Source organism: Ruditapes philippinarum, unplaced genomic scaffold (assembly GCF_026571515.1).
Source record: "Ruditapes philippinarum isolate M1 unplaced genomic scaffold, ASM2657151v2 ctg5214_1_1_1_1, whole genome shotgun sequence".
Taxonomy (NCBI): Eukaryota; Metazoa; Mollusca; class Bivalvia; order Venerida; family Veneridae; genus Ruditapes; species Ruditapes philippinarum.
This window is the reverse complement of record NW_026862440.1, coordinates 101,693-127,703: the sequence shown is the minus strand read 5'-3', so window position 1 is coordinate 127,703 and position 26,011 is coordinate 101,693. Positions and strand designations below refer to the sequence as shown.

General features: G+C 30.3%; 1 protein-coding gene across 2 annotated transcripts; it reads left to right on the top strand.

Moving 5' to 3' along the window:
* The first annotated feature begins 12,225 nt into the window (after positions 1-12,225).
* Positions 12,226-20,198, top strand: LOC132719077 (uncharacterized). 2 transcript variants are annotated; one of them, XM_060702820.1, is made up of 3 exons: positions 15,917-16,043; positions 17,864-18,201; positions 18,434-20,184. In XM_060702820.1, exons 2-3 carry the CDS (start codon positions 17,873-17,875, stop codon positions 19,791-19,793), a joined length of 1,689 nt encoding a protein of 562 aa, XP_060558803.1. In that variant the 5' UTR covers positions 15,917-16,043; positions 17,864-17,872; the 3' UTR covers positions 19,794-20,184. The 2 variants fall into 2 exon arrangements, with proteins under 2 accessions (XP_060558804.1, XP_060558803.1); XM_060702821.1 differs by lacking the exons at positions 15,917-16,043; positions 17,864-18,201 and adding an exon at positions 12,226-12,301 and having other exon boundaries at positions 18,434-20,198.
* Positions 20,199-26,011: the final 5,813 nt, after the last annotated feature.

The window sequence follows — 26,011 nt, the reverse complement described above, 5'->3', positions numbered from 1 at the left end:
TTTATGTAGTTACATTCTAATCTGATTATTGCGTCGTAATCTTATTTTTTTCTGTAATATATGTCTTTGTTTATTGGTGGAGTGAAACATTAACCTAGGTAAACATTAAAATATTGTTCTCAGGAGAAATATGTGAGACCCTGTGAAAAATATGTATGGTAATTCTAGTCTATTACATTATATCATTATTAAGCAAACATTCCGGCAATTATTTACAAATAACTAGGTAATAAGTCAATAAAAGTTAGACAAGGATGCCATTAATGAATCACCGTGGAATAGATAAATTGTTATATTAGAAATAATTCATGTTTGACAGGTCAGACACTACTCGATTTAAAGTTAAGATGTATTATTCTCTGTCAATTATTAACTACCAATTTAAAATTGTTCTGGGAGACCATCCATTATATTTCCATAATGGACACTATAGCGTCATATATAATTATCATATATTTGTTAATTGGCTGCGTAGGAACTCTTTCATTAAATGGCAATAATACATATGCTTTTACGACAAAAATATCGGAATGATATATATATATGAGTCGCGTCATGAAAAACCAACATAGTGCGTTTGCGACGATCATGGATCCAGGCCAACCTGCGTATCCGCACAGTCTGATCAGGATCCGTGCTGTTCGCTATCAATTTTTCTACTTGTAATAGGGTTGGTAAGCGAACAGCATGGATCCTGATCAGACTGGTCTGGATCCATGCTGGTAGCAAACACACTATGCTGGTTTTGTCGTGATGCGGCTCATATATGGAGCGTTGCAAACGAGTCTGACACATCTAGTCAAAATAATTACAATGTCACATTTTTGCATGCCTTAAATATAAATTGAACAGATAAAAGCATCGTCCAATACGGTTTCTCCTGATTTGTTCTCGTCCAAGCATTGTATTGTTGATGATAAATAACCTATACGTTTTTCCATAAAAATAATCGGGACAAATTATATAATTTTTTATGTGTAACTACTTTCTTGTTTTCCAAATAGGTTCCAAAGAAACCAACCATGTCTTTAAATAATTTAATGTTTTTTCAACTTCTTTTTTAAATGAGGAAAGAACGTTTGCCTTTAGAATAGATAATCCTATATAATATTATATAAATAATGATCATCAGATAGAAATATTATGTAACTGTACTTAACTAAATTTGTCTTTTTCAACACACGCTATAAAATCGCAAACTTTGTCATCCTGAAACATTTCAACTGATAAAGATTTGAATAAAACTGAATATCAGAAGCATATATTTCTTTATTTCCAACCACGAGAACGAATACAATCGTTTGTTGTGTTAGAGTAACTAATAACGTTATTCGAATTTAACAAACAATTTGGTAGGGTCAATGTACTTGTAGCGCTTTCTTGTTTTGGTAATCAATTAAGCTAGCATTCATGTAGAAAAACTAATTAATCACGGCCTTTACTTAAATAAAATTAAGAACGTAGATGTCCGGAAAAGTTTCATTCTTGGGTATTGGTCCTTGGATCAGGCTGTGATGACGTTTAATAGGACAATTGATAGGTTTAAATTTGAATCAAAATCATAAAGTTCAGAAGTTTTCTTACATTTTCTGTATATATTCTATCAACATAATTTTGACATGGTTTTATTTTATGTAGGGGGCATACAGTACGTGCAATGCAGCAATGATGTTTCAACACGTTCTTGACTGGTATTGGTATTATGGAACAACGTTATCAATACTTCAAAATTATATGATTGTTCCGAACCTAACAACGCGGTTAAGAGAGCACACTGAAGTCGTTTCGATTTTTAGATTTATTTAGATCTTGCATAACATTCTTCCACTTTTATTAACGTTTCGGAGATTGGGTATTGACATGTTACATACATAGTGAATGTCATGGTGATGTGCAGTTAAGGAAGATTTTATATGTGAAGGATAAGTTTTCAACATAAGTAGCTTAAGATCACAATAAAGTACTCTTAATTAGCAACGGTATTCAGTCTGTGAGAATAAACTCACAAAGCTCTCCAAGTTCTCTCTTTGTCGAAAGAAGAGGAGCAACTACAACAACAAACAATACATGCATTTTGAAAGCTTCATAGTCATTTTGCTGTGTTAAGTATGTGTAATTAATCATGTCAATGAAACGATAAGTGAAAGTAAAAAAATCTAGATAACGTGTGATACCTCGGAAGAATTAATAATAACAAAATAACATGAAAATTTCAGACTCAGTTTGATTTAATCTGTACTTGAGTGATAAGGATAAGGTGCAACATCCCTCATGCCCCTCTAGCACCGGTACTCAAATTTTCAACACTTAAAATTGTTGCAAAGGACCAGAAAAATATAACAACGCTAAAAATACAAAGTCTTTATATTTTTATCAGACGAAATCAACTGAATACATGATCAATGACCAATGAATGTTTTATGTCGTGCTAAATCCCGATGTAACAAATGCACATCTTACTTATTCTTAAAAAATGAGAATATAATGCGTCGTAATTTATAATTTCTCATATTTTCAAATTTCTTAAACTGTGCTTTGTCTATTTTCCCTCGCTTACACGTTCTTTTTATTTTTGAGAAAAGTAGGAGAAATGTGATTTATTTTTCTCAAGCAGAAAAGAAATACATTTATTTAATTCTAACACACGAATATAAGTTATTTATAAATTTTAACACGCAGGAGTTCAGCGCAACCAATTCATCTAAATTTAAAAAAATATGGGTTACCAATTGATTCAGTTCTTTGTGTTAGAACACAAACCACTTCTAATATGTTTTCATGTCGGCCCAAATTCCAATAGATACTGTTAGACAAGTGAGGATCTGTCAGAAATAAGTAATCGTAAGTCAAAATTATTTTCCAATTATCTGTCTTAAGTTTGTTTTTTTTCTTTTAATCTAATGTTTGGTTATTGCGTAATCGCCAGTCCCATTTTACACTGCAGGATGCACAGCAGTGATATGAAATAATCAGTGCACTTTTTCAGACAGCAACTACATCTACAGACAGTTTGTTAATCGTTTTGAACATTATCATAACATACTGGAAAACGTTCTCCTTATATGTAACACAGTATTAACCTTAGTAAATAAAAACTACACAATTTATTATCGTACAGTGTTACAAAGCGCAATGTCAGCCAATTTAATATATGATTACTAAACTAAAGTAAAAAAAGTATCAGCTAGAATCATTTATAGAGCTATTATTTGTCACATATGGTACACATAATGATACAGCTGTTCTTTCCTTATTCTTAAATTGGGATTTTGTAATAGTTCTTTACATTCATTTTTCAATACTTTAACCTAATATATATTTTTTCTGAAACTGAAGCTTTTCAATCTTATTTCTAAAAGGCCTATGTTTATTTATTTAAAAATGAATTCTTATCACAGAAACAAATCATTCATGTATGTTTTTATTGTTATGTAGAAATTAAAGATGAAATTTATCTATGTTAGCACAATTATATGGCTGAAAATCCGTTTTAACCACAAATAATTAACACAAACGAAATAAATTTGTAGGGAACATTTCAGAATATACTGGTTTCATTGACTAGAATTCTACATTAGTGATATTAATGCCAATTCACCTACAGTTACAATATTGAATAGTTAAATTAATAATGAACCCAGGAGGTTGGTAACGGACATTTGCATTCATGTGTCCATTCAAGTGATACTACCAAGCTTGAGCACTTGTAAATCTATCCAATTTGTATTGTACCGTATACGAATAAGTTACATATTTCTGTTGCAATAACAGTCACGAAGTTTCAGAACATTTGGCTGATGATTAATTACGTTTTCTTCTATAAGCAAGCAAGACATCAATCTGAAACAACTGTATGAAAGTAAGAAACATTTTCCGCTTATATGAGATACAACTCTAAAGAAACACTAGTTACATCATTCATTATTCAAATTTGATATTCAGATAGCGGTATGATTGGTCTTTTTTAAAGGTTTATTTTGGTCTAAGGCATTATCGGAAATAAATAAATAACCATTTTCTTAATTGGTATCTTAATAATAATTAGTTATACCATAAACATTTTGAAACTACATTAATGTACATACTATATACATTGTTGCTTTCTATATATAAATGTTTTTTGTTTTTTTTTCAGTTTGACGTTTTTTTGTTATTATATTGCAGAAACTTAGCATTAAAACATATAGTTTTCTCAATCAAAGGTAAACGTTTATGGGTAGAACAAAATAGTCTTTGATTTTTTGTTTGTTAAATATATTGTTCAGTCTTCCACAATATCTGAATTAAAGAATAATTTAGCTTCCATGTTAGAAGGTTCAAGCTATATCGACTTATCTTATTTCCATAATTATAATAAAACATATTATGATTTAAGTAATTGATAGATCACTACTCTGACCTTATATTTGAATAAAAATAGATTTAACCACAAACATGGACTTGTACTTCATTTCTTTACAAAATGTAGTGGTGAAAATCTTATTGTATCCACTAATCTGATAATTAGACAGGTCAGGGATCTAGGAATTACATTCTAATATGATTTTGCCTCGTTACCTTATCTTTTTTAAAGGAAGTCGTCTTCCTTTATGGCAGAGTGATACATTAACTAAAGTTAGTACATTATAAATTGTTCTCGGGAGAATTGTTTGAGAACCTGTGAAACTATTTATGGTAATATTATAAGATAAAAGCATAATCTAAAATACGTAACTAGGTAATAAGTCTGTAATAACTAGAAAATAATAATCTAAACTACGAAACACCTAGAAAATAGGTTAAATGTATGAATGGGGAACATTGCAAATTAGATAAGTCACTCTATAAGATGTAGTATCAGTTTTCTTTTCTTATGAGAGTTTTTCACTTCAGTGTTGTGATATGTTTCTGGTCCTTCGGAATTATTGATTCCAGCATTTTTAAGTGTTGAAAATTGAGCAACACTCAAGCCGGTGCTGGAGGCGTTAGGGCTGTTGCACTTGTTTTATTATCCCTCATGTACACAGTCTAAATCAAACCAAGTCTACAATTTTTAAATATAGATAAATTATGATAAAAGGAAATGTTCAAATACTATCAAAATAATGTTTTAATGTGATTTGTTGTCGGCTAATACGTCATTACAAATGTAACAAGTGTACTGTTATACAATTCGCTGATTTATTTGAAAAGCTTTATGTTGCCTTCATCATAAATTTACATAGAAAGTAAAAAAGTAATTAAGATAACATTGTTTCTGGCTTAGACAATTTATAGCATTCAAGAGAACAATTCCAAAATTATCAACCAGATACGGATTCCTCACAATTCCCACTTAAATTGTCTGACAGGGAATTCATCGTTGTATATTTCAGAACATTCTTTTAATTATTCATGTATTCCTAAAATATACACAGTCATTAAATTGACTGTCTAAGTGAAATATTTTCAGCACATATTAAATGGAAGATAATATTCATACATTTTGGAATTATCACGTACTTGTCGAAAAAAAAGTGTGACAGTTGCTGTACATGTCATGACAAACACTAAAATTTAAAGGGAACTTATATGTCTTATATGTCAATGCAATTGTTTGACAAAATTCACGATCAATTAGTTAATAGTCGATATACTGGCTTGCTACGTAGATTTATAATTTAATGTCCAAGAATAAAACACTCTTTTTCATTCAGTTTAAAGAATTGAAACATCACATTTTTCAGTCATAATTATTGTCATACCAAATAATAACAAAAAGTGGGTAGTCAATTTCAAATTATTAACATCCCTTTAATATTACAACGTTTCGGCTGAACAACATTCTTTGGGGTGCATAAAAAATATTGTATAATGATAATGATAGTTCATACCAATTCACATTCTTTAATTTCATCCAAATAAACATTTAAAACATTTCGACAATACTTATTAAGGTTTAATGTCCGGGTCTAGCTTTTTATACGAAATTTATGATGTTGACATAGAATGTTATATGTTTTGTCTCCCTTTAAAAAGAAAACGTAAAACACAAAACTATTTCACGAATTTGAACTACATGATAATTATTACAATATAACTTTGTGTGTTAATATTACAGTAATTGAACTCCATTGGAAATACGCTTTTAGCTAAATGGGTTACATAAAACGCACTACTTAATTTTATAATTATATTTTTGCTGCATCTTATAATGTATCCAATAATTTAACTATTATACAAGTACAAGTTTGTATTGTAAAAGTATTTCTAGTCATACAGAAAAACGCCAGATGTTGATATAATTGATGAAATAAAGATATCAGTCATCTAAATCAAAATTGACGAGTCAAATTGACTTTTATTTTAGCGTGAAAAGAAATTAAATGAATATTTGTTATTTCTATACACTCAATTTTAGAAATAATTCGATCAAAGGCATGTAAGCAAATAAATGATATACCTCCGGAATTAAAGTTTTAAAATGAAATTATATTGATGTTTATAACATACTGACTTTCTGCAAAATAAAGTTGAACATTAACGATCTTTCCTTTGTTATCGAACATTTCTTGGTGTAGTATAATTTTTTATGAGAAGCTTAAAACATTTTTGCATACTTGCAACAAAATGGTTCCGATATATCTTGTGAAAGTGGCTTGAATATTCACTTATTTTTAAAGAAACATGACATTAGCTAAAGCGATAACTTATCAAAACTATTTATTATTTAAATGATACCATTACAAATTGTACACATATCAAAAAAACAGTTATAAAAGATCTTTGTGATATTATTAGAAAGATGTTGTTCATGCCTTCGTATCAAATGGTTAAAATATTCACGTTATTCACTTTGCCTGGACTAATAGGTAAATATTTTACTCCCATGACACCGTAAGTTAGCTATATTTTCATGCATTTATTTAAAGAATTAAGATTATATAACAAATTAAAAAGTGCTCATTTTCATATTGAGCCAAATGGAGATGGAGGTTTTTACATCACCTGTGCTAAAATAGATACAAAGATAACATATATTATCAGATAAAATGAATATGGGTAGTTTATTTTAAATTATAGTGCGCCATCTTACCCGCCATCTTAGATTCTCAAAACGTACATTTCACATGTCTACCAAGTTTTGAAAATTTAAAAAATCTTTACATTAACGTATCATTGTCCATGGACCTAGTATACACAAAATGTCCTCAAGGACGGTACTAGTGAGAAATTCTGCCGAAGCACTTGTATCGGTACAGTTCAATTTCTTTTTTAAAGGTACTATTTTTTCATTATACTTTTTTTTTACCCGAAACACAACTCAAAGAGCATTATTTATTCCAAGTTGCAGAAGATTTATATATAGATTTACTCAGAACTCGATTGTATAGTGTTTGTATTTTGTTTGTTGTTGTTGTTGTTTTGTTGTTGTTGTTGTTGTTGTTGTTGTTATTGTTGTTGTTGTTTGTGTGTTTTTAAACTTATTGTCAGTGTTTATAAGACACATAAAAAGTGAAAAATATTGTACAATTAAAGAAAACTTGTGTGACTTGGAAAAATGTTCAACACAAGCAGCTTTAGATTATTATAAAAGCTCTTTTAATTAGCAAGGATTATTACATCGCGGGATCCACTCCGCAGGAGAATATCTATATATCGATAGACTCTTAGAGCTATAGTAACCTTAATAAAGCTTTTACGGATATATATACGAAGCAGTGTATGTCATATCAATTCCAGAATATTAAAGGTTTCTCTACATTATCTAGCTCATCATATTCGTCCATTTTACTTCCAAAAAGTGTTGCCCATTAACAGTCGAAAACATAAAATGTCATTTAAAAATGAACATATTATTTATTAATAGAATATTTACATATATTTTTACAATTAAATTATTTCTAGCGTATTAATTATATAACGATATGTTAGGAATTTAAGACCAGTGACAGGAAAAACAGAGGAAAATAACAATATAAAAGCATGCATGTTCAAAGTCTTTTAAAAGATATTGATAACTTATAACATAAGAAAAAGATATCTATCATAGTATGGAAAAAATTGAGCTAAGATATTTCAATACCTTGATTTCAGAAACAATAGAAAAGGAACAATAATTGTTGTGTATCACCCTTTTTCAAAAATAATATCATGATGTCTTGAATGAATTAATATGAAAAAATATTAATACAGATAATCTGGCTTCCTATAGAAAATCACCTCAGTCGTATTGTCATTTTTTAGTTTATTAGTTTTTTTATCATATTTGTCCTAATGTGCAGCTATCTATATCTAATGTACATTTTATAGCGTGAAACAATTCATTCGTACATAGCAAAATAAATACGAATATTCTTTACACATACACAATACATTACAATATAAGTTCCTTTTTCAGTGAGATTCACACAAGTCAAATTTCGGGTTAAACACCAATACATTAATCTCAAATATATAACAAAAACCTTAACTTATAGTTGTTAATCAAAATATTAAAATCCATTAACGTCTGATATTCAACATCGTATTAGAATGAATCTTTCATTGCAAATTCTATCATTTCAAATCAATCGTTTCAACAATTACACGTTGAAATACACAAGTCATAATCATATGTAATTCCAATGTTTCAATGAAGCAGTTTACGCATCGACAACAAAATGAGAATTTATTGTCTCGTCATTTATAATTTCTCATATTTTCGTATTTCCTTAAAACGAATATCGTTTATCTCGTTTATCTTCTCCGTTCCTTACATATTACCAAGACTTTTATTTTAAGCAGACAAGGCAATACGTGATTTATTCTTTCTCAACAGTAAATAGAAACATATATTTTGTTAACAAACGAATAAAAGGATTGATTCAGTTTTTATTTGTTTGGATCGTCAGACCAAACAAATAATGGTAGCGAAATTTTAGACTCTAATGCTGTTAATTGCAATTGCCGAAAGTAGTTCTCTTTTTGAAGCGGTTACTTCCCTTTACATGTACATTAACGCCGAAAAATTCAGGGGAGATCACTGCGTTAAGATGGTCAAATGACAGGCGCATTAATTTTTAATCAAAATAATTCCCGAATGGTCGAAGATTTCTAATATTGTTTTATTCTTTATAGATATACATGCTTAAAGTAAGCTCCATGATTATTTACATATGTGTTAAACAACAGTTAGCGTCGTTACAAACCCTAATTTAGAATAATATGGTTTTCTTCAGGTCGTAAACATATAAATTCACCGTGGCCGAGGTGTTTGCGCGCTCGCTTAGGAAGCGAGAGGTCTGGAGTTTAAATCCCAGGTAAGGCAACTCATTTTTTTTTCAAATTGTTTAAGTCAAATAAACATTGGATTGAAAATCAGTGTTGCAATTAGTCTTATAGCCAATTTACTACAATTAAAACGCTGGAAAGCATTGGTGGCACTATACAAAAACAATTTGGTTTATAATCTCACAACCTTCACCTTTCTGACATTCTGAGACCCAAACAAATTCAGCGCATTTTGTGCTTTGATTTTCTTATAAAATGATTACATGCATTTTATTTATCAAAACTAAAATTGCTGTGTCACTTGAACACAAATACATGTACAATAGTTTAACTGTACAGTATTGAATCATGTTAGAAGAAAAAAAATCATTAAATGTTCCAAATAAACAGAACAAAAACTGTTAAGATTAGTGACGTTTTATAAATGATAGTAATAGAACAACTTTTGTGCAACTAAAATACCTTATCGCATTAATGTTCATTTCTTTACAGGCATATATAAATGGTAATGCAATAAGGGACGAAGTAAAAGCATTTACAAATGATGATGTGATATTATATGTCACATCAGCCTATTTCTCAATACTACAGGGAGATTAATGAGGATCAAAATTATCTGATCGTGAGAAAAAAAGTTCTATTATAATTATCCGTCTTCAGTTTTATATGTGTGCTTTTCGGTTATTGCTGATTAAATTAATGCAACTCCCGATTTTTATTGCAATATCACAGCATTTAATCCAAAAAGTTTTAACTGTTTTTATTAACATAAAGTACAAAACTTTTTTTTTCTCAAAAATATTTAACCTTTTCACATCATACTTTTAAAAGTTTCATCGTATGCCATCAAAACATGTTACATTTTAACTGTTCTGTTCTGTAATTAGGAAAATCCATAACATACCGTTTAATAATGTTACAAAACGTAACGTTCAACATGGCCAATTAGATAAACAAAAAAAAAAACTAAACAAATAGAAATTCACTGCAATTGTATCATTTTACCTTTTAAAACAGATATCTCATCACTAAATTCATAAACACGCAGTGAGAAGCAAGTGGTATGAAATCAACGACCTTAACCAATTAATCACTTAGCCACGGACGTCCCCCAAAGCTACCGTTTACACCCCCTAGCACCGGCTTAAAAGGAATTTAAAATTTGAAATAAGGAAAATCTTCCGATTTGTTCATACGGCCTTCCATGTGACACATTTTTTTTTTTTTTTTTTTTTTTTTTTTTTTTTTTTTTTGCCATTCCGTGAAAAAGCAGCTTATAAGTATAACAATGATGTGCCCTAAAAAAAGGTTACAAATACTTGTAAGACAAGTTTTCTTGGTGAGAAAATATTGTTTATTTAAAGCAAGATATTGTATCAGAGAGATTATTGCTTTATTCAATTCATTAAGTCACGCACTGCCAATATGTCTTGCGGAAATAAGCTTCACAATTACAATATTGCATGTTTTAATTAATAAGAACGAACTCGCGAGGCGCTTACGATTTGCATTCGTGTCAGATTCATATAATAGGTACAATATCACCACGACGGATTATTTTCAGAACAGCTGATTTACAAGCAATAACATTTCTCCAAAGTTTAACAGTATGAAGAAAACAGTCTTAGAGTAATGATGTAACATTGAAACTGAAGATATATATAACATGATGTATTTTGAAATGTACACTCATGCCTACAAAGCCATATACTGTTTATCATATTCTTTGATATGGAATTTCATCAAAAGAAAGAATGATACTTGTAAATATTATTTGAATAAATCTATCTTTGAAGTCATAGTTCTTCAAAACAATATACATTGTGAACATCTCTATTGTTGTTTTCTGTTATTGTAATATTATGGTGATTGGCCAAAAGTCAATATTGGGAAATGTTTTTGATAAATTATAAATCTAGCTAAAAATAAAAAGACTGCCCGATTCTCTTTTTTTATAAATTAATCATAACAGGCAATATCATTCTAATAGACGTTTATAGAAATTTCTTCAGGTCATATGATTATTTATTGTTCATCATGGAAAATAAGTTATAAAATTGAAAAGAATTATGGCAAAATGTAAACTTATTATGTCTTTCACCTGTTCACTCAATATATTGGCTGGGTATAATATCACTTTAATTATGTATAATTGGATAGAAAAAACATTATAATTCAAACATATAATGCGGTGCTCCAGATTAACTTAATAACTCCGTTCCGTCTGCTTTGCTTTCCCTTTCGGTTTTTGTAAATATATGATTTTAAAAACAAATAAAGATCACTCAACTATTGTTGTACATGTACTCTCTCTCCTGTACAACAATGTCGAATGTTTCATTATCTTTCACTTTCTTACGAGAGGACATTCATTGAGCTGCAAAGGGTATGTGCTATTGTTTATGATTTGTTTTATTTTGTTATAAATGTACTATAAATTTGTTTTGAATATGATTTTATTTCTGTTGCATTTATGATTTTTTTAAAACGACCATGAACAATAATTAATCCTTATTTACTTTTTATCAAATTATCAATTTTATCTTAAATTATATTGGTCGACGTAACTCGAATGTTATTTATGCAAATCCTTCACACACTCACATTGTATAGGAACGTAAAATGGCTGAAGAAGCAGACAAAAACGGTGTTGATGCTGACTTAAAAACCAGGCCTCTTGTTTTTTAATGGAATTAATCAAATTCATACACATGTTGTCGTATCTATTTTATACAGGGCTGTAAAATGGCTGAAGGAGGTGGCACATATACATTAAATGACAGTTCTGATGTTGACTTTGATATCACATGCACAGCTTGTGGAGAAGACAGTATAAGAGAAAAGTATATATCAAATCAAATATTGTCTTGAATGCCAAGAGTACCTTTGAATAAACTGTACTAAGCATCACGGTCCAATGAAGGCATGTGCTTGTTGATAAGAATGCTGCCATACAATGCTTAATTGTAGCTAAAGCAAAATGCAACTACCACCCAGATCGTGACATTGAAATGTACTGCAAAACATATGACATAGTTTATTGTACCATGTGCATTGCTACAGAACATAGGTATAGTTTCGTATTAGACATATCATAGTAGTCACTTATGTCACTGTCTTATCTATTGGTTTAAACTATAAACGAATGTATTAGTTTGTTACTTCAACATGTGGTTTGATTTTTTATTGTACTCTTATTCTTTAATGCTGCATTCCTTGAACTAAACAGATAATCAGTGTGCAGATTTACTTTCAAAATGTCAACATGTTTTTCACATGATCATTATAGTTTGATTTTTTACCTGTCAATTATAAATACACGATAGCACTCATTTGAATATTCGATCCCACTTCCGTTTTGTCCATGTAGTTTACAAGAATTAATATGGAGAATATAACTAAGGTTTTGAAAAGTCAAAATTATATACGTGTAGATTAATTAATATATGGATCATTGGCACATCCGCATTAGCACAATCGGTCAGATGATTACCCAATATTTAAAAGGTTAATGTTCGATCCTTACTATTGCCTTTGTTAAAGAATTTTTTTGCATTATATTTGAATAGAAATAGTCGAGTACTTTGTCTACACATAAATGAAACAACTTAGAAGCACTGTTTTGTCTCGATTTTTATTTTGTATATGGCATTGAAATGATTTTTTCTTTCTATCCGAACGAAATTTAAATGTTAATTATTTCATCATTGTATTTTGAAAAGAGTTTAGACTCTAAGAAACTAAGTGCAAAACAAATTAAAACAAAACGAACAACATATTAACACTTATAGCTTCGATAATGTTGCAAATGTAAATAAGAAAAAAACATGGATCAAGCGGTTTCATCTTACAATTTGTATTACATTTAGAAATTATAAAGCCGTAGTTTACCATATTGTGCTATAACACTTCCAGACACAAATAAAACTTAATCAGATTTTACTGCGTGCATCTCAGGGAATCTATCGAAGGTTAATACATTGTGTGCATTGACCGTATAATAAGTATGCAATAAGCAAGTTAATAAAATCAAACAATACATAATATTAATAAATAAAGATTTGTATTGCATTCTTCTTTAGAGCTTGCGAAGGAATTACCAAAATAGAGGTAATATCTAAGCAAAGTGTAAATCAGACAGATATTCAACGACTGACAACGAAACGAAGGTGGCAGTGTTGAAAAGCAAAAATAGGTCGTACAGGAAATTATTTGTGCTACTGAAGTAAATTTGATTGAACGTATTAGAAAATTTAAAAAGGCTATAACTTAAGAAAAATTTGGGAATTAAAAGAAACCGAAGGTTTTCCAGGCTTAATGCAAAGCAACTGTTCGTTTACATGAAATTGATTAGTAAAATAATAACAGAGGCCTACAATTTACACAGAAGTGTTGAAAAAGATGAAACAAAGTTGTTTTTCACGGGGGATGAAAAGTTAGAAAGTTATGCATTTGAAACGGACTCGTTTGGTACAGTTAATATCGAAGTTAGACCACGAAAGACACGTTTACCAAACAACTACAAAATGAAGGCAAAGATAGAAGTGAATGTGAAGATTTCTAATGATGCGTCCTCATGTTTGATAATTGACATTTGCCAACTGCCCGATGGGCAAATTCTTTTGGCTGATGGTAGTAACAACTGGATGAAAACTAAAATATCACTTCTTGTAAATAAATACATTTTCTATGAATAGAGACAATTTCATATTATCATGTTGCTTCTGTCTGATAGAAGAAATAACTTTGTCCTTCCTTTAAATTAAGTAAGTTATACAGCTTTTTTGTACAGGATATTTCTTCCTAGCGGCTCAGGTAATATTTACAAACAAACGTTTATACAGGGCCATATAACCTGTCAAAAATCTTTATAACTAATAATATACACGGCTGCTGTCAAATTATAAAGAAATCTAAAAAAAGGAAATTTTGCAGTATTATAAATTCGTTTTAAATATTCCTGACAGGTTATATGGCCGAATATAAACGGTTATTTGTAATATATTTACAAACAACCGTTTATATAGGGCCATATAACATATCAACAATCTTTATAACTAATAATATGCATGGCTGCGATTACTTTATGAAGAAATCTCACCTTTTCTTTAAAAATATGCTTGTTGTATTATAAATTCGTTATAATATTCTTTATTTCTGACCTTATATAACGGTTGTTTACATTATAAAATAGACAAAAACAGAATCCCTAATGAACACTCAGAATGCAAAATTGAAAACACTCACCTAGCCACCATAAGAACTTGCACGAGGTTAATAACAAAAGACGTCTTGGCACTGGCAGCATTTAATGATAAATGACAATTATTCATAGGATGTAAATAAAAATCAGATAATCTCGCTAAACAGGGTGTAGTGTTTCTGCTTAGTATTTATGGCTTAGTATTTATGGCTTAGTATAGTATTTATGGCTTAGTATTTATGGCTTAGTATTTATGATTTTATATCAATAATCTTTTTTTAGAGATACTCATGATCGTCTCTGCATTATGCTGAATTACACGTACCGCTGCTATATTGATATTGTTTACGTTGGTTTCGAAAACATTCATTTTACCTCAATATTTCCGGAGACAGTTATCAATAAATTTACTTTAAATGCCACATCGTAATATGTTAAAAAACTAAAAGAAAAGATAAGAAAAACACCAAGAGTGTCTAGCTAACCGTACATTTAGGTCGGGCATCTCTAACTTAATGAACTGGGAGAGATTATACGGCCTCCACATAACAGAAACAATGCTGATGTGACAACAGTAATCCAACAGGTAGCGGCCAAGCATGACAAGATTAAAATGTTAAACGCTTCTTAAACGCTTCGTTTGATTGAACCTGTTGTAACATGTCCCCTATTTCAGGGTAATGCAGAATTATATATTTGATATGATTAAAAACTTATACAGCTTTGTAAATATAGAAAGGATCATAGAAATCTTTTGACACTAAAGTGTTTTTCCCATCTGAAAGCTCCAAATAACGTTTATAAAACGATGCGTGAGTTCTGAACAAGAAAATCATTGGCAGGACAAAAAAAACAACAGAGATTCGAGAGTGGATCAAAGGTTATGAACGTTTCGTATCACATGCAACTATCATAAATGGCATGATTTTAAGTAAAGGACATTTCCAATATCCGGTAAAACAATCATTTAATGATATAGATTATATAAAACTTGTCCTATCCCATTTAAACATGAAGTAAATATGCCTCAATCAAATCATGATAGTAGATGTGTAGAATAAATTCTTGACTGTGTTTTTGGAAAGGTAACCAAAATTCTCATTCAAATGTAGTTTTTACTAGAATTATAAAGTTATTAAAGTAAGATAGGGTCGGACGGTTATATGAGTATGTTATCAATCTTATCAAAGTCAATAATAATGAAAAATTAATATGATTGATTATATTATTATCAAAAATGTGTGCATGTCGTTTTTTATTTTTTTATTTTGTTTGTTTGTTTGTGTTTGTTTTTTGTTTTTGTTTTAAGATTTAGTAGCATACAGTAAACATTATTTAAGATACAAATCATCATATCAGAAAATGAAGATATGATAATTTTACATTAAAATGGTTACTAGTTTGTAGGTATACTTAAATGCTATCTTTATTTGTAACGATACACATGTATTTCGTTTAACAATGAATGCGACCTTAACTAGCTCTTTACGTCGCTGGATAAACAAGTGATACGGCGAACTTGATACGGGGACTTGATACCCTATATTCAACGTTAACAACGGCCATTAATATCAAACCGAAACAAGAATATAACTTCTTTCAGGACAAGGTAAACATTTCATTTCTAGTTCTGATGTTGTTTTTTAATGTTTGTGTTGGAAATTAGGTAAAGCTTTACACAATGTATTAATTCTATTAAAGCTGTGTCATGTGTATTAACGATTATTATGTTTTTAACGGATGAAAGGTATTTTTACATAATATCTAAAGAAATAAAAAATAACCGAATTAATTAACTAGGCAAGTAAAAAGGACTGAAATGTCCACTTTATAAATCTATTTCTGGCTTAAATGTTTCTTTATCGATCACAGCTATCTTGTATTTAAAATGAGGTCATGGATACATCTTACGTGTATTTTGTCTTGTTTCGGTTTCAACTAAACAGTGATAGTGCAGAAAACAACGATATACATATCTATTTCGCTGATGTAAATTTCAATGGTACATTTGAGAGTTTGAAGCGTAATAGCAACATATTGATTTGGCTTCAATTTGTCTTTTATACTTATAATAAGTATGCATGCAGTTTTAAAAAAAAAATGTGTCCGATATATCTGTGTCAAAACTGTACTGAACTTATCTGTGTCGTAGTGGGCAGGAATAATAATGTGCAATGGTAAAGCTTTTATGGATCAATTTACTTTCATTTATCACTGCAGAGTGTGAATTTTAGAAAAATATAGTTTTAAATCTCATTGCCTTATGATAAAACAAATACGGTGTAGTTTGAATTAAGAATGAAATTGGTTATTCACAATGAATTCTTGTTTTATTAGTTGGGGGACTGACTTGCACATATTATGTGTTTGTGGTTACATCAACATGAAATGATGCCATTCGTTATTTTGATCAGAGATGAAAGTTGATTAGTCCTTGATTGCATAGTTTCGACTGATAGGCCGAGAAAAAAACGTTATAAATCGTAAAGTTTTATCCTGTAAATAAAGGCGTATATAAAGGAGATACATACCATGCAAAGTTTAGATAAATTCTATAATACTGTCTTCTCTTTTGTTATATGTCTAATATCAAAAGTATATAGAATATGCAAATGTCATGATAGGCAATCAATAAGCCTTTTTACATTACTAAAAAGTGCTCTTTTAAAGTCAGAAGTAAAATCTCTTTTCTTTTTTTTCTTTTTATTATCATTTCTACATATTATTTTTGAAAATATAGATATCATCTCAAGACTGTCATTTTGCCATCTTCTATATGATATGGTCCGATGCGTTTCAAAAATATATGTGTTTGCCAGTAATGAAACACCTCGCCTCTTTCTTATATTCAGATGTAATTTACTGCCCTTCATGTAAACAAATAAAACAAATATGAAAACCAATAGGCTTTCCATTGATCTTATTCAATGCAATGATTATTACAGTGACTTTGTAATTCAAAAATAAATCAGCTTCACTGAGATCAAAAGCGTAAAAAACATAAAATTTGAAATTGTAACATAGATCAGATGAAACATTTAAAATGAAAAAGAAAAGTAAGGAAGATTAAGAAATATGCTCAAAATTAAATTAGATATCGATTTTTTGTTGTGCGGTTCTAAGCCGATTTGAGCGATAAGCATTGCAACATATTTCATTTTGGGCCATTTTGCATGATCTGAAATATTGGTCCTGATCCAGATCAAACGATACACAAATCTGGGGAAATTTTCCAGTCCTTTCATGTCATAAAACAATTATAGTTGAGCCCCGTTATATGTAAAGATGTGCAAAATGCTATATGTATGCTATATTTTTAGAATGTTGGGTTCATAACTTAAGTACTTAGAAACACGTAATAACCGGTATATTGATTTCCATTAGAGTCAATTATATACACACACATGTTGTCTTATCTATTTCATACAGGACTGTAAAATGGCTGAAGGAGGTGGAACACAGTTATTGAAAGATGGTTCTGATGCTGACTTTGATCTCACATGCACACCTTGTGGAGAAGACAATATAAGAGAAGAGGCTATCAAATATTGTCCTGAATGCCAGGAGTACCTATGTATCACTTGTAATCAGCATCATGGCCGGCTAAAGGCTACAAAGAGGCATGTAGTTGTTGATAAGGATGCTGCCAATCAATGGTTAGTTGTTGCCAAGGCCAAATGCCATTACCACCCAGATCGTGTCATTGAAATGTACTGCAAAACACATGATATGGTTTATTGTGTTATGTGCATTGCTACAGAACATAGGTATAGTTTCATGTTAGACATTTGGTATTATTATATGCAAATGTAGATAAAATAAGTAGTAGTTTTAGTTGGTACATTTTTTGTCAAATTAATATAGTTATGTTTTACAACTTCAATCAGTTTGCCATTATTATGCATTGATTGCTACCTGCATGTTTCATAGACATTACGTTATTTAAAATACCTACAAAACTAAATTATATATCATTTAATAATCATTTTCTTATTCAAGAGTGTGTAAGGGCGTAAACAAAATAGCGGATGTGTCGAAATCGTGTGTAAATCAGACAGAGATTCAACAATTGTTAGACGAAACAAAGAAGGCAAAAGACGTCTTGAGTACCACGGTAATTAAACAAAATGATAATCTTACAATCATTGATAAGCAGAGGGAGGTAATCAAAGAAAAACTAGGTAGTACTGAAATGAAGTTGATAGAGCAAATCCGTCAAATAAAGATAAGGACAGAAGATTGTTTAAATGAGAAGCATGCCTCTTTGAAGGAAAAACTCAATTTGAGCATCGACCAAACTTCTTGCAATATAAAGGAGTTGAAAGAAAATGAAGAACAGCTGCAAACGATTGGAAACCTTGATATAGAGCAACAATTTGTTCACATGAAATTGATGAGGAAAGCTACTACAGACTCCTTTAATTTACAAACAAGTATTGAGTCTGATGGTACATTGTCCATATATTACACAAATGATACAAAATTGGAAAGTTTGGTCATGTCAGCAAATTCTTTAGGTCAGGTGATGTCAGAAGATGGGACCAAGAAAGTTTCTGAACCAAAACACTACAGAATAAAGTCGAACAGAGAAATCAATGTGAACATGTATAACGATGAATCACAATGTAACATAGCAGATATTTGCCAACTCACTGATGGGCAGATTCTTGTTGCAGACTATATCAATGTGAAAGTAAAACAACTTGATACAAACTACAAAATAACAAACTCCTGTGGCCTTGATTCTTACCCTACCGGTATATGTTGTATCAGTAGAAATGAAGTAGCTGTAAAAATGGTAACAGACAAAATTCAGTTTATATCAACTGAATCATCAAATCTTACTAAGACAAGAGTTATTTCAATAGAAAGTGGAAGTTATTATGGAATGATATATTTTGACAAGGAAATATGGGTTTCTAGAGAACATGGCATTGATATATACAATATAACAGGAACACTTACAAAAAGGATAGGTGAAGATAAGTCACCCAAGACTAACTTTAAATCAATATCTATTCAAAATATGGCCGTTTCGGGTGACACGGTTATTGTGACAGATTACTCTGACGGTGCTGTGTGTTTGAATAAGGATGGTACAGTTTTGAGAGAACTTCGGGATGGAAAGCTGGATACAACTCGAGGTGTTTGTGTAGCTGATGATGGCACTGTCTTCTTGTGTGGGTATGATTCCAATAATATTGTGATGTTCAGTAAAGATGGAAAATGTCTTGGAGAGTTAATTGCAGCAGATCCTGGTTTGAAGATGCCTATTAATATGTTATTTGACAAAGTAAACAACAACATTATTGTAACATGTGACTGCAATGACAATATTTATATCATAGAACTGGAATAATAGTATGTTTCAGTATAATCAATCTCGTATACTCATTCTATTTGAATAAATTCATTTTCTTGTGGAAACTCTTGATCACAAAATATCAAACCATTGATTATAAATATATATTGGCATAATACATGTGTAACTTGCTAACTAATATATAAATTTTACATTTACAATGTATGCGATTCAAAATGGTGTTTGTATCCTGCTGAATTTGTGGGATGCATTTTGTAACATTTCATTCAAAATTTAAGGAATATCAAGATCAAAATACAAAAATTGAGCTACCAGCAGTAGAGTAGCAAAAAACCTGATACTCTGGTCAAAGTGCATGGATGTTGACAAGTCAAAGCTATGGTTTTAAAAGATGGGGTTAAAATAATGAGTATGAGAAGAGTCATGTGTACAATTGTTCTCATATTTTTTGCTTGGTTTCAGTAACAATATGTATATTTTTTAAAAGTTCGTGATAATTAATGAATGTATACATACCATATATATGTATTACAAACTGGAATAAATTTCTGTAAAATTTAAGTAGGGTTAAGAAATAGTGATCATTTTAACGGTATTTTATAAGCATATTATGCCGTTATAAAAACAACACATTTCCAACACACCCCATTCTGATGCCTTTCCCAATCCCCGCTCTGCAGCAAGTAAAAACAATGATGGCCTATTTATCTCTCCTCTGGGTAAAACTGTAGCTACTTCACTTATGATCTCTAATGATGATTTTCAGAGAAAATCCATGATAAAAAAAGTGACCTAAAATATCATGCAAGTGCAGAGCGTCATGTAAGGTACGTAAACGAGTACACATATGTTGTCCATAAGTTGTCCTACAATAATGGGGGTTTCATGAAGACAGTAGGAAATATACAATCTGAATGATCCTTACTCAAGCAATTTCAATCAAATACCACATACTAGTAAATGGTCTATCAAAACTATCAGATGTTTGTATAATTTTTGAATACAAATGATGAAGACTACTTGCGGTAAAAGGAAACAATAGCTGTACTAAAAGGAAACAAAAGCTTTGCTGTCATTGTCTTTGATCAAACACAATTGTGGGGACTCATTCAAGCATTTAATACTAAATATTGGCCAGTCGTAAAAGTGGCATTTTGAAAAGTTAAGTTTTTTAGTCGCCAACAAGGTCATACTATACATCGAATAGCTATATAGAATGCATAGTGTGGTTTCCCTGTCTTTGTAAACAAATTTCACCAGGTGAGGGGTCATTTTGAAATGCATTCCAATTTTAAAACAAAAGAAGTATTCCAAGTTAAAAGTGATCAGATTTGACAATCTTTGATACATTGATCTTAGCAGAAAAAAAATACATAACTAAGAGCAACCCAAAGGCGGGGCAATATACGATCGTATGTAAATTTGTTTGAGGAAAGATGGAGGCCTTTTCTACCTTTCTTCAAGGTTTGGGCTAAAAATGCTAAATGGTCTACTTTTTGCGATCTCAATAATTTAACCAGTTAGTTTTTTATGTTAACAAACAAACCTGGCTTTATGTATGGGTATTGGAATTACTTCTTGTAAGCAAAATGGCTTGACTTATTGTGGCAAGTGGTATACATTCTCATCACTATCCATTTAAAGGTCAACAAATGAAATAAAAACACTTTAAATATCTAATGGTTTTAATAATTTTCTAAAAAATAACATGAAATACAATGAGGAAACAATATAGTCAAGATGAAATCACTATAAAATGTAAATGTCTGACAGTTTTCATCAAAAACAAAAATGCATCTTTTCTCCTCTATAGAAATTAGGAATGTCCGCTATAAATTAAAAACAAAATATTAATTTGGTTTCAACCATAAAATATAATCTGGGTGTATATATAGTTCAACCGGTATGGGCTTACAAGTTTCTTGCCATCAGAACAGAAATTAAAAAGCTTTACAATATCAAATTAAATCTTACATCGTACATGTACCAATATCCTATACAGTTATCTCCCTTTATAAGTGCAATCTGCCATGGAAGGGTATCACTATGAGGAGTTTGACATTGTACTTTCTTATAGAGTCTTTTTGTAGTGACAGTTAAAAATTATTAAACATAATTTTACACATTAGCGCAACACAGAACTTTATCAAATAAACTTTATTCATTTATGTAATGATTTCCTTGAAATAAACAGAGAAAATTCTATATAATTTTTACAAAACTTTTACTATTATAACTGGAAAACCAAGTGAAAAGTCATTTATTTCACACACAAAAAAACAACAATTATTTAAAACACAAAACAACTGGTAAATTAAATGCATTGTTGAAAGATATTTTACATGACTTTTTGAAACTTTTACAAGAAATATGAAACCATAAGAAAAATAATATAATTATTTTTAAGAAGTTCATGAAAAATGTTTTTAATGGAAAAGGGAGTACTTCTGTTTAAAATAATTCAAATAATGTTTTGAAACAAAACAATTTCAATGTTTCCTGGAAAATGTTTTCAAATTGAAGAAGAAACTGTCTACTATAAATAATTTTATGAAGCTAATGTTTTGCTTCTCACACATTCATATGTTTAACTTTATAGATTTGAAAAGAAAAATGCTTGATATATATTTTGGCACAATAAGGAACCATATATGAAAAATAAATGTCCAGGGCTATCATGTGTTAAACTGGTAGATTAACTGGTAGATTAAAATAATATACATAATAATTGTTGATAGCGGACCAGTTTTGAAAATGGAAATGATATTCCAATGATATTCATACTTCAAGATCCTGTAATGCATTTTGTATGGTTTTATATAATAATCTGATGCTCAAATGAATATTTATCAATTTTGGAAGTTTCCGAAAGCATTATTTGTAAAGATATTACCGAATTTAACATATCATGTAAATACAGTGAGACAATAAGAAATTTATTTTCGATAAAGTCTTAACCAGCGTTTTCAATAAATAAATAAATGCTAACGTTTAATTATAATGTGAATAAGCATTAAATTTTGCTGTATATATTTAACGTATTCTTGGATGTTTGGAAATTCTTTTAGAAGAATTATTATGTATATATATAAAACTTCACTTAAATGCATGTAACATCTTTAATTACGACATATAGGATCGTTTTATTTAGGACCCCACATTTCAACCCATCATACAATTATATCATGTGTATTGACTGGTAAGGCTATACATATGTGACGGCTGACCATGCTTTATTATAAAAAGTGATTAGTTAATAAGTCATAAATAAAAAAAAAGTTCACCAGTACATGTATATAACATGAAATGTCCTATAAAACAGTATATGATAACAAAAATAGACAAACAAATTGAGTAATAACAAATGGGTAAACCTTTCAACAGTTTTCAACTTTTCGCTGCATAGCCTGTTAACAAAATTAAAATTTAACATTAGTATTCAGCACCTTTTAAAAGTCATTCATGTTATAAACATTATCATTTCCTTATGAACAAAATTATTTTTATCTCCCTTCAAAATGTTACGTAGAAATTAATTCCATTGTTATTTTTTCTATGAACAAAAGTCGTTTGTAAAAAAATTCTAACTCCTATCAAAATGTAATTACATATTAATTCTCTATTTCACTAAAATAGACTCTTCTCCAACAGGTATATGTTGTATCAACAGAAAAGAGATAGCTATAAAGATGGAAAACAACAAAGTCCAGTTTATATCTGTTACATCTAAGACAAGAGTTATTTCGATAGCCAGTGGGAGATTTTACGGAATTTCAACGAGGAGTTATGAATTTCAACGTCGGATGACATTGACATACACAATATATAGAATAAACATTTATCAAAGGAATAGACAATAAAAAGTCACGTAAAGCAATATTCAAAAATAGCTTTGTTCAGCTCGCTCAAAGATGTTTCTGATGAAACAGTAAGTGTGACAAACGTTTGAAAACGCGCCGTTTGTTTGGAAAAATGGTACATATGTAGGGGAACTGATGCGAAACTGAATGCATGTAGGGGTGTCAGTGTAGCTGAAGATGGTACAGTGTTCTTATGTGGATATATTTTCAACAATATTGTGATGTTTAGCAAAGATGGCATACGTTTTGGAGAGTTATTTGGGAGAAATTCTATCTTAAAGAATCCTATTAATATGTGTTTCGACCAACATAAAAACAACATAATTGTAACATGTGAAAATTCCAACAACAGAAATGTATTTGTGATTGGACTAATATAATATGATGTCTTTCATTTGAACTCGTTTCGTTTGAATATATCATAGTTCTTTTAGAAGCTCTGTTGCAGATAACCAATCAATGACATTAATTTTTATGTTTTATGATGACGTTACTTAATAATACTTATATAACATTTATTTGGGGACAAAACTTTCGTTGTAACTTTGATGAACTTTTCAAGCTTGTTTTATGATTTATTGAAACAAATGTTGTTTTTTTTTAAATCAAATGATGCCCTTTCTTATTGATAATAAAATAAAAACGGAAGCAAGGGTTTGTAAGTCAAACATATCTGCGGACCTCTGTTAAATTATTCATGGATAACTTTCTTGTAAAAAAATACATTTTCTATGAATGAAGACAATTTTATTTAATATCATGTTGCTTCTGTTTTGTTCACTAGATAGAAGAAACAGCGTTGTCATTTCTTCCAATTTAGCTAATAATATGTATATTATTAATTACAAAAAAAATTGACAGGTTATATGTCCCTATAATATTTTACATCGCAAACAACCGTTTATATACGGTCATATCAACTGTCAAAAAACTTTATGACGAATTTATAGAACAGCAAACGTCCTTTATTTAGGGAAAAATGAGATTTCTTCATAAATTCATACATTGACAGTAGCCGTGTATAATATCAGTTATAAAGATCGTTGACAGGTTATATGGCCCTATATAAACGGGTATTTGTAAATATAACTCGAGCCGTTAGGCGAGGGTTATATTGCAAACAGCCGTTTTTATAAAACTGCACGTTTGTAACGTCACTTTTCATGGTTTTATATACACGGCTGTTGTTAATTTATGAAGAAATCTCACTTTTTTTTCTTAAAAAGACGCTTGTCGTATCATTTATTCGTTACCGTATATAAACAGTTGTTTGCAATATCAAATAGATAAAAAACAGAACTCAGAACTTCAAAATTGAAAACCCTCGCCTAGCTACCATAAGAACTTGCATGGGGTTAAAAACAAAGACCTCTTGACACTTAAAAAATTAAATGATAAATGACAACAGGAAGTAAATGAAGAAGATAATCTCCGCAAAAAACGTATTGTTCATGCTTAATTTTTATAGTTTTATATCAATAACCGTTTTCATTATCGTCACTGCATTATGCTAAATTACATGTTCTACTGCTACGAGGTCTGTTCGAAAAGAATTGCTTACTGTCCTTTATCTCGTGATCCACGTGGGACACGATAAAACTGTATAGGGTAATTAAATACCTAAACAACGGTGTATAAATGTACATGTTAGACTAGGTGTAAGACAAACAATTTGCCATTTAAATACCCTCTGTAGTAAAAATGGTTGGTTTCTGCGTCGACAAAAAGATGAAATACGGGCTTACATCAAAGCTCGCTCAAAACTGGGTTGCTTTTTGACGCAGTTGATGGCTGAACTCTCTACTGCTTATGTGCCTTCTTGTGTGTCTTATGACACAGTTAGGCGATGGAAAAAGAAATTTGAGTCTGATGAAGAGTGCATCAAAAATGCACCAAAATCAGGTAGGCCAAAATCTGCATCTCGTAACGAAATCGTTTCCAACATAAAGGATATCATTGAAGGAGATGCCAGATTTACAGTTCGTGATATTGCATGAAAGGTAGGCATATCACTATTAACGGGTCACTTTACTTTGAAGAAGCATTTGAAAGTCAGAAAGATTTCTGCTAGATGGGTGCTACATCTGTTGACCGATGAGCAAAAGAGGCAACTAGTTAAGGTGACCAAAAGGCTGCTTCAAATGTTTCCAAAATATGACAATAAACATTTTGCCAATGTCGTCACAGGTGATGAATCTTGGGTCCATTATTTTGAGCCCGTCAGAAAAGTTAGCAACAAAATCCGGGCCACTAAACACAACAAACGCCCTATAATTACCAAACGGTCTTTGAATGCAATTTTCTTCTCTGATGAAGGAGTCGCAATAAAAGTGCCGATGAAAAAGGGCAAAAGTATCACTGGGAAGTACTACAAAGACATAGTCCTTAAGAAAC